Here is a 10,653-nt window from a genome sequence, read left to right on the forward strand (position 1 = left end):
AGATAACGTAGGTATTTAATTCAAAAAAGCACTCAAAATGTTGTATTTATTAGCAAAATTTCCTTATAAATAACATGAAACAAGTTCGAAAAAATGACATGAGACAACAAAATGATATGAAATACGTCAATAGTGGCATAGAAGTGAATAGTAATGACATGTATTTAAAAATGACATGAAGTAGTTTTAAAATGATATGAAACATACAATTAATGACATGCTTAAGCATCGTAATGATCCTCGTTGCCGTGCTATGTTACCAATAACAACTCATATTATTTTCCTCAATATTATTATTATTATTATTATTCAACTCTTTAGATACCATGACATTATTACTTATTTTAATGTGATTTTTCAACAAACTTGTATCATTTTTCTTATTTTATTTTTACTTTTTAAACTAGCTATGTATTATAACATTATTACTCACTATTCTATGTCATTTTTTTCAGGAAATTTATATAATTTTCCCCAATTTTATTATTATTTTTCAACTCTTTATATACATAGCGTCATTACTCACTCATTTCTATGTCTTTTTTCAGGAATATTATGTTATTTTCCCTAACTTTATTATTATTTTTCAACTCTTTATATACATAACATTATTCCTCAATTCTGTGTCATTTTTCAGCAAACTTGTATCCTTTTTCCTATTTTATTATTATTATTAAACTCTTTATATACCAGAACATTATTAATCATTTCTATGTAATTATTAGTCATTTTCTAAGAAATTTATATCATTTTCCTCAATTTTTATTTTTCAACTCTTTGTATACATAGCATTATTATTCATTTATACCACAGCACACCACCACTTCACGCTCACAAAGCACCACCAAACCGCTTATTTTTCATCACCACACCCCTTCTTTTCCATCACAGGCCACACCGCACCACGAAACCGCCACACCATTGAATCTTCTTTTCTATCACCACCACACCACCAAAGATCTCTCTCTTTCATCATCGTCACTATCTCAATTGCGCACTTGCTCCAAATCCCTAATTTCCGCCGTCAGCTTCTTCCTCCCCTCCCGCCATCTCGTTTTCGTTTCACTTGGCAATCGCAATTTGAGCACTTCATTGATTTCTTTGGTTCTTTATCATTGTTTTGGACGTTTTTCTTTGTCTTTGCAATTGAAGACTCAATTTCTTCGATTAATTCAGTTTGTTCCTGGTTCGAATCAGTTCAAACATTTGCAATTTGAGTATTTCATTGCTTTCTGTGGTTTGATTTATGAAAATTTCTGGCACTACAAAGAAGAAAAAAGAAATGAAGAATAAATGAAGATTGGATTTGATGATTTTACACGTGTGGGGTTATTATTACACCAAAGAATTTGTGAATAATTTTACACGTATTTTCTCCAATATAAATATAAATGAGTGAATCTTTACTTGTATGAAAAAGGAGTTCATGTTAATAATGTCAACATAATAAATGTTGACATGGTTCATAGGTAATCAATAACATAGTATACCAATACACTCCATGTATCCAACACTTATACAAACCTAAGTATTAATGTGCTTTTAAGCGTCATGTAATCTCTATTATACTCCCTTCGATTTAAAATATAGTTCCCATTTTTATTTAGGGTGTCCCAAAATATAATTTCCATTTTCATATTTAGTTTCACATTTTTCCGTAATTTGTCTTGAAAAATTGTATCCCATCATTTATTTGCTTCTTGAATTTTAGTTTATTCAACCAAAATGTTGCAATTAATGCTTTTTCACCAATTATTCTTCATTCTCTCTCCTAAAATCATCTTTTCCATACACCATTTATTTAAATAAGCAAAAAATCTTTTCTATCCCTTTTAGATTCAACTTGCATAAATTACCGTGAAAAAAGAAAAATGGGAACTATATATTGAGATGGAGAGAGTATAAGGGAATAGAGGGAAATACCAAAAATTATAAACCCCATTTATACCCTTAACTAACAAAATACAAATTCACCCCTGTTTTATCATCATACCCTCAGTTAACAATCACATTTATAATATCTCTTATTTATTGGTCTAAAAAAAAAAAGAAATACAATGAAATTTTTAAACAATTTTTCATACATGTTATTACACAATCGAACTTTTTATTTGTTTGCATACACATCGTGCGCATATAAAACTAGTAGTCTAGTAGTGTTAATAGTTAACATCACTCCTAGTAGAGGAATCCCCAATTTCGTACCTAAAAAAAGTAAGATGTATTCTCGTCCACCATGTGTCCACGGTCCACCGGCAACATTCGCAACAATTGTTAAGTTGTAACTTCTCACGCCTTCTCGCAAAGCAATGGCGGCAGCCCAAGGAGTATGCCTAAACCACATAGCCCGAGAATCAGCTGATGTCAAACGCCTCGCCACTTTTTACCAACAGGTTCCATATCCAAATTTACGACTCTTGAGAAGATGATAATTTTCGAATTCAAAGATTTTATGTAAAATATTATTTTGGCAGATACTAGGATTTGAGCAGATAGAGAGCCCTAAATTCGGCGAATTCGAGGTAATCTGGTTGAGACTCCCCCCTTCTTTCTCTCTCCATCTTATTCAGCGGAATCCTTCTTCCCAGCTCCCTGAAAGCCCGTATAGTGCTGCTTCTCCTGTTCAGGACCCTACCAACCTTCCTAGAGGCCATCATATCTCCTTCTCTGTCTCCAATTTCGATGAATTCGTTCTATTTCTCAAGGTAATTCTCACTAATTTGCTATTCCATTTGAGCAAAATATATCCACCATTGTCTTCTTGGTATACCTGTAATAAATGGTCGTGATGGTTATGGCCGTGTTTGGCAATTAGAGGTTAGCTGATTGTATTAGTTGGGTTGACTAGTTGTTCGTGTAAAATTGTTTGATAGATAGTTGTTAGCTAATTGATACTCCCTTCGTCCCAAATTAGTTGCTATGTTTTGACCGTAGACATTATTCACGTTATAACTTTGACTATCTTTTACTCCATATACATAAAAAAACATAGTTATATTAGATCTTGTTTGATTCATCCCAATTTGTATTTTTCAAATATATAATTTTTATAATTTTTTCATATATGTAATTCAAGATATTGGTGTTTGAAGTTGCATCTCGTAAACTGTGAAAAAGCAAATGTAGCAACTAATTTGGGACGGAGGGAGTACTTTATTATGTGAAATGACCAATGACATTCTGAAAGGTAAGCGGTTAAAGGACTCCAATGGTTAGCTAAAACAATACTTGGCTAAAGATGCCACATCATTTTTCATAGCTAATTCTATCTTTAGCCAACTTCCCTTTAGTTACTTACTTATATATATGGTAATTGGTAACACTTGTCCATTTTGAGAGGTCTTTTTTCTTTGTCACTCTACATTATCACTTTAGATTTGGTACCGAGTGTTAATGGATACTTGTACTCATTGGTATTATGATATATTATATTACATGAGACTTTATGCATATACGCATGTATTACCATTACAACCTTTTGTTACTAGCTACCAAATAGATTGTAAAGGCTCCACCTTGTATTTCAGCACCTTGATTGTTATGATATTGGAGTCAATTGGTGGGGGTTATTGTGATTTATATGTGTTGAAATTTATAATCTGATCACCATTGAAGAGCAGTAAAGAGAAAGAAAAATAGAGAGGAAGAGAGAGAGATTTTATTCAGTAGAAGAATTATTACATCAACTGGAAATGATGAGGAATCAGCTTTATATAATGCTGATCTCATTACAAAATAACAGAAAAGTATTCTGTTATATAACCTGAACAAAACAGGTAATCAACAGGTAACCAGTTCTAACTAACTATTTGTAACAAACTGTTGAGCTGATTCTAGCTGAGCTGGCAGAAGGACTTTTAGCTTTCATTAGGAGGATCAATATCTTCAACAGCCCCCCTCAAGCTAGGGAGGGAATCAACCATTCCTAGCTTGGAACTTAGATGTAAATGTTGAGAAGAAGGCAATGCCTTTGTGAAAAGATCAGCTAGTTGTTCTTGTGTAGGCAAGTAAGACAACTCTATAAGTCCTTCCATGACCTTTTCCCTTGTGAATTGGCAATCAAGTTCTATATGTTTAGTACGCTCATGTAGAAATGGATTTTTGCCAATAGAAATAGCACACTGGTTGTCACATAATAATTTAACAGGTTTGAGGTTTGTAACTTCCAATTCTTACAAGAGCCTGACTAGCCATGTAATTTCTGTTGCTCCTGCCATTGCCCTGTATTCTGCTTCAGAAAAAGACTTGGAAACAGTAGCTTGTTTCTTTGACTTCCAGGAGATATGAGAAGTACCTAGAAGCATTACATAGCCTGTAACAGATCTTCTGGTGTTGGGGCATGATGCCCAGTCAGGATCTGAATAAGCCTTCAAAGTTAACTGAGATGTGGCTGTTAACAAAATACCTTGTCCTAAGGTGCCAGCAAGATATCTTAAAACATGATGTAAGGCAGTGAAATGTTCAACTCTAGGTTGGTGCATGAACTGACTTAGAGTTTGAACAACATAGGACAAGTCTGGCCTTGTGTGAGTTAAGAAATTTAGTTTGCCTACTAAACTTCTGTAAAGTGCAGGATCTGAGTAGTACTCTCCTGAGTCAGCAAACAACTTAACATTCACAGGAAGAGGTGTTTTAGCAACCTTGGAGACATCCAATGAGCTGGACTGAAGAAGTTCTTTAGAAAACTTCTTTTGGGTCATAATAATGCCCTGATGAACATAGCTTACTTCCATCCCCAAGAAGTAATGCATTTTTCCAAGATCTTTTATACTGAAGACAGTATGTAAATGGAGCTTCAAGGCTTCAATTGCAGCAACATCAGTCCCTGTTATGATTATGTCATCTACATAGATGGCAACTATGATAATGTGTGACTCACTCTTGTTGAGAAACAAAGAGTAGTCATTTTTTTACTGTAAGAAACCTTGTGCAAGTAATTCTGAAGTCAACTTGGCAAACCACAGGCTTGCTTAAGCCCATACAAAGATTTCTGTAACTTGCAAACAAGCTTGTTAGGATTAGGAATACCTTGAGGCATCTGCATATAAATATCTTCTGAAAGATCCCCATGCAAGAATGCATTGTTGATGTCTAATTGAAAGATAGGCCATTCCTTACTAGCAGCTAAGGACAAGAGACATCTGATAGTTGCCATTTTAACAACTGGTGAAAAGGTTTCCTCAAAATCAACTCCATATTGCTGTGTAAAGCCTTTTGCAACAAGTCTAGCCTTGAGCCTTTCTACAGAACCATCAGCTTTAAGCTTGACTTTAAAAACCCACTTGCAACCTATTGCCTTTTTCCCTGTAGGAAGAGTAGTGAGTATCCATGTCCCATTACTCTCTAAGGCTTGTATCTCCTTTTGCATAGCCTCTACCCAATCTTCATGCTGAGAAGCGTCCAAATAGCTACTAGGCTCGGTGATAGAAGAAGTGTGAGCAATGAGGGATTGAATAGTAGATGGAAGAGTCTCAAAATGAACAATATTACACTAATGAGGTGAAAGACTGACAGAAGCTACATAATCTGACAACCATATAGGAGGTTTTGTAGTTCTGCTAGAGTGTCTCACAGATGGAATTAAATTAGAAGTAGGTTGTGGGGAAGAATAAATAGAAGAAGATGTATTTGTGGAGGTAGGTTCAGTGATAGGAGAGGAAGAAATGGAAGAAGAAGTATCTCTGGTGGTAGAGTCAGTGGTATGTGGGAGAGAAGAAGGTGAGGAAGGAGTTTCTGGAAAAAGAAATGGTTCAGGAACTTCAAAATGATAGTCATGAGAAGGTAAAGTGTTTATAGGAAGGAAAATAGGTGAAGGAGAAGGTGATGAGGCAGAAAAATGGAAGGGAAGGTGTTTTTCATGAAATTGAACATCTCTGGAAATAAAAATTTTCTTGGTTGTGATGTCCATGACCTTGTAGGCCTTTTGATTAGGTGGGTATCCAATGAAAACACATGAAGTAGCCTTGGGATCAAATTTACTTCTATGAACCTTGGTTGTGGCTGCAAAGCACAAACAACCAAATACGTTTAAGTGACTCAGAACAGGTTTAGTGCCATGAAATATCTCATAAGGTGTCTTGAAGTGTATAGAACTTAATGGCATTCTATTAAGCAAATGAGTGGCAGTTAGTAAACACTCTCCCCATAAATCCACAGGAACATGAGATTGAAAGAATAAACTCCTTGCAGTTTCCAAGAGGTGTCTATGCTTCCTCTCCACAACACCATTTTGTTGTGGAGTATCGGGACAACTCCTTTGATGAGCAATACCATGAAGCTTATAAAAATGTAAAATAGCTCCTTCACACAATTCCTTGGCATTATCAGATCTGATACACTTCAAGCAAGCATTAAATTGAGTCTGAATATAAACAAGAAAATGCTTAAGAATGTCAACTGCATCTGATTTATGTTTCATAAGAAAAATCCAGGTATGTCTTGAAAAATCATCTACTATTGTTAAGAACTGATTACAGCCATCATGAGTAGATATCTTGTATGGACCCCAAGTGTCTATATGTAAAAGCTCAAAGCAAGCACAGGTTTTAATACTACTATTAGGAAATGAAGATCTAGTGTGCTTAGCCTGTGGGCACACTTGACACAGATCATCACAAGTAGTAGAAGTGTGTAACTCATCTATAACATGATGAAGTTTATTAAATGGCAAATGACCTAGCCTCAAGTGCCATAGTTATACTGCTTCATTATTTGCAATACACACTGTACCAGCATGCTTCACATTCTTCTGTAAAACAGTGTAGTCAGCTCCTGCACCATAGAGTCCTGACTCCAATTTACCAAGAACTAGGGTATTGGTTTGTGAATGACCCTGGAGTAAACATGCATCATGTGTGAAAACAACATCACAATCAAGATCTTTGCATAGTTTGTGAGTGCTGATAAGATTGAAAGTAAACCCTGGTACATGAAGCACATTTTGAAGAACCACACCATTTTGGAACTTAACATTTCCAATGTGTTCAACCACAGCTTGCTTACCATTAGCAATAGTAATAGAATTGTTGGGTTTAGTGAACTTGGCATATGAATCAAATAAGTCTAAGTTGGAACAGATATGATCAGTTGCACCACTTTCAATGATCCACTTAGCATTAAAACAAGACAATAAGCATGTACCTGCCACATAAGCTGAAGTATGAGTTGGATGCACATTCAGTGCATTCATAGAATCATATGGAACTTCTGGTAGAATAAGATTGATAAGGTCAGTAGTAAGATGAGCTGGTTCAGCATCATAATCTGACTGTCCTTCATCATCATCACCATAGACAATAGCTGCAATTCTTTTGCCTTTCCCTCCCTTGTAACCAGATGGAGGACCATGGAGTTTAAAGCACCTTTCAATTGAATGACCAGTCATCTTGCAACGTTCACAATAGAAAGTTTTTCTAGGCCAAGAACCTCTACCAACAGTAGAATAAGATTGATAAGGTCTGTTCCAAGAACCAGAACCTCTACCAACAAAAGGATTAGATTGATAAGATGTATATCTCTTTGTATCTCCAGCTGCAAAGGCCATAGGAGGAGAATTTCCAATTGTAGCAACATTTCTTTGTTGCTCTTCTTGAATCAGTAACCTATATGCCAAAGAGACATTAGGTAATGGCTGCATCATGAGGATGTTAGATCTTACATTTGCATATTGCTTGTTCAACTTCATCAACAATTGTATTAATCTCTCTTCTTGCTGTTGTTCTAGAATTCGTTTGGTAAGATTACATGTACAACCACTGCAAGTACATACAGGAACAGGTTTAATGCCATTGAGCTGGTCCCATAGAGCTTTAATTTGAGTGAAAAATTCAGCTACTGGACTAGATGCTTGTGTCAATTCATGAAGATTTTGCTGAATTGAGTATAACTGTGCGAGAATATCTATCCTCAAGGTCTTGCCAAATCTCTCTTGCAGATGTGAAATAAATCACACTTCTAGCTATATTAGTATCAAGAGAATGCAAAATGTACGAAGTAACCATTGCATTGCATCTTTCCCATGCAGGAAAAACAGGATCAGAAGGTGATGGTTTAGGAAGTGTTCCATCTATGAATGGCAATTTATTCTTACAGGCTAAAGCAATTGTAATTCCTCTTTTCCATTCAGTGAAATTCTCTCCACTAAATTTCACAGATACAAGTCAATTAGCTTTCTGAAGGATGAAGAAAATAGACACTTGAAGGATTTTGTGTAAGCGGAATTGTGGAGTTTGAAGTAGGAATCTCAGAGTTTTCAGGCATTTTGAGAAGATTTTAGAAAGAAGAAAGATCAATTAAAATTTGATCAAGAATATTAGAATCACAGAGAATGAAATTTCAGAATCAATCAGCAAAAGAACTCGTGTAATAACAACAAATTTCAGAATTATAAGAATCAAAGAAGAAATTCAACCACGAGAATCAATCAAGAGATTATCAAGAAAAATGCAGCAATGAAATGAGGTATAGATCAAACCTCAACTTCGCAGAATCAAGAAAATTTCAGCAGAAAACATCTATCTCAAATCGAAACAATCAATTACATCAAGAACTTAGGCAGCTCTGATACCATGTTGAAATTTATAATCTGATCACCATTGAAGAGCAGTAGAGAGAAAGAAAAATAGAGAGGAAGAGAGAGATTTTATTCAGTAGAAGAATTATTACATCAACTGGAAATGATGAGGAATCAGCTTTATATAATGCTGATCTCATTACAAAATAACAGAAAAGTATTATGTTATATAACCTGAACAAAACAGGTAATCAACAGGTAACCAGTTCTAACTAACTATTTGTAACAAACTGTTGAGCTGATTCTAGCTGAGCTGGCAGAAGGACTTTTAGCTTTCATTAGGAGGATCAATATCTTCAACATTATGTATGGAAAAAGATTATATATAGCATCGTTCACAAGGGTTGAACTTTCAAGTTCGAAATGCATATACTAACCACTCAGTCACTTGCGATCAATATGTTGTATAATGTGTCTTAAATTCTTATGGTCGTCTAACAGCGTGGACGTGCATCCACACACCCGTGTGAGTTGATCCGCCACCGAGTTCAACTATTCTATATAGAAAAGCTGGCTGATTCTGAACTTTTCACTAACATACAGGATAAGGGAATTGAGACATTTGAAAAGACGCAACCTGATGGAAAGACAAAACAGGTGTTTTTCTTCGATCCAGATGGTAAGTCTGTGCTATTAATTAGCTTTACGAATTTAAGATAATCTCGATCTAATCATCCATTTCGTTGAATCTCTCACAACGCTTTTCTTCTTGCTAAGGTTAGTTCTATGAAGTTTGATTTTGTTGACCTGTTTTGTGATTATCAGGTAATGGCTTAGAAGTTGGGAGCTGGGGAACTCCATCTCAGTAGATGACTGTTTTTTTAGTACGTGCATTTTCGTTGTTAAATAAGATCTGTAAACCCTTATGAAACTCAAGGGGATAAATGATCCTGGGTAGGGCTTAAATCAACTTCATGCTGGTTGTAAATCCTATTGTGTATGCAATACATATATGAAATAGATGTGGTACATTAATAAATATACTAGATCAAGCTAATCTGCCTAGTCTCATTTATTTAACACGAGAATTATAAGAGTAATAACTATACCTTTGTCTATTCATTTAAATTTTAATGGTCTCTGTTCTCAAATAAATTTCCTAATGATCAGAGTTAGGGAGTATAGTTTTTTAATATATAAAATCTTAAGAAGGGGAAAAAATTTGATTAATATGGTGTTATTGGAGAGGGCTCATATTACATGGGATATGAAGAGACTGCGCGAGAAAGAGCTAGCTAGTATGCCTGGACTATATCACATAGAATGCATTAGGGGTGATAAAAGAGGAGATTGTTATCCTAACTATAGAAGTCATACATTACCTAACGGCTTGTTTTGTAGGCTTTCATAAATGGCAACAATGCCAATGTCATCATAGTAAGAATCTATTCCCAAATATGTCATGTTACCATGCTTCCCTACTCTCAAGTAGTCTTGCCTATAAATTCGAGCCTGGTCGACTTGACCAAGGTTTCAATCTAATTAGAACATCTTTTCCTTACCTTAATAAAGATGTGTGATACCATCGTGGCCCAAAGTTCCAATTAGTCTTTCTAATGAAAATTCTCGCTTTGAACTCACTAAGAGCATGTACAAGTCTACAAGGTAAAAACTATTCAAAGTCTCTCCAATCTCTAATAAGTATTAGCCTGTCTTATTCATGATTTGTGTCAAAAAATCTCAAACATATTTGTATATCCGCGCTTCACTCTCTTCTACTTTATGTTATCCCATTGCAACATAGAGAATTTTTTTTTAAAAAAAAACGTCACACCCAATTAGAAAAGGAAAATTTGTTAGAAATAGCATGATAAACTCACTTTTAAAATTAATTTATGGAAAAACCTTTTTCAATTTTTGTCCGTAACTACCTTGTATATCAAAAAAGGTTGTGACAATATGTTTTCATAAATTTCCATAGCAAAAAAGTACCACTCCACCAATTTTAGAGTTTTTGATCAGCTTCTCTGAAATATACTTTTCTTTTCTTCCTATTTACTCCAATTTTTGTTCCTTTTTATTCCTCTTTCTCTACACCATAATTCCTCTACATAATATATACTCCTCGTTCCCCTAATTTT

At 34.8% G+C, this 10,653-nt stretch overlaps 1 protein-coding gene across 3 annotated transcripts; it reads left to right on the forward strand.

Moving 5' to 3' along the window:
* The first annotated feature begins 2,164 nt into the window (after positions 1-2,164).
* Positions 2,165-9,569, forward strand: LOC104907007 (glyoxylase I 4). Of its 3 annotated transcripts, XM_019252523.3 has the most exons (5): positions 2,165-2,393; positions 2,475-2,522; positions 2,628-2,705; positions 9,116-9,191; positions 9,338-9,569. In XM_019252523.3, exons 1-5 carry the CDS (start codon positions 2,310-2,312, stop codon positions 9,379-9,381), a joined length of 330 nt encoding a protein of 109 aa, XP_019108068.1. In that variant the 5' UTR covers positions 2,165-2,309; the 3' UTR covers positions 9,382-9,569. The 3 variants fall into 3 exon arrangements, with proteins under 3 accessions (XP_019108068.1, XP_019108067.1, XP_010694152.1); XM_010695850.4 differs by having other exon boundaries at positions 2,176-2,393; positions 2,475-2,705; XM_019252522.3 differs by lacking the exons at positions 9,116-9,191; positions 9,338-9,569 and adding an exon at positions 7,724-7,911 and having other exon boundaries at positions 2,168-2,393; positions 2,475-2,705.
* Positions 9,570-10,653: the final 1,084 nt, after the last annotated feature.

This window comes from Beta vulgaris, chromosome 3 (genome assembly GCF_026745355.1).
Source record: "Beta vulgaris subsp. vulgaris cultivar EL10 chromosome 3, EL10.2, whole genome shotgun sequence".
Classification (NCBI taxonomy): Eukaryota; Viridiplantae; Streptophyta; class Magnoliopsida; order Caryophyllales; family Amaranthaceae; genus Beta; species Beta vulgaris.

Excerpts from the sequence above, each read along its gene's own strand:
- LOC104907007 (XM_010695850.4), top strand. The coding sequence starts at position 2,310 with ATGGCGGCAGCCCAAGGAGTATGCCTAAACCACATAGCCCGAGAATCA. Across the intron at positions 2,706-9,115 it reads AATTCGTTCTATTTCTCAAG|GATAAGGGAATTGAGACATT; the intron begins GTAATTCTCACT and ends ACTAACATACAG. Across the intron at positions 9,192-9,337 it reads GTTTTTCTTCGATCCAGATG|GTAATGGCTTAGAAGTTGGG; the intron begins GTAAGTCTGTGC and ends TGTGATTATCAG.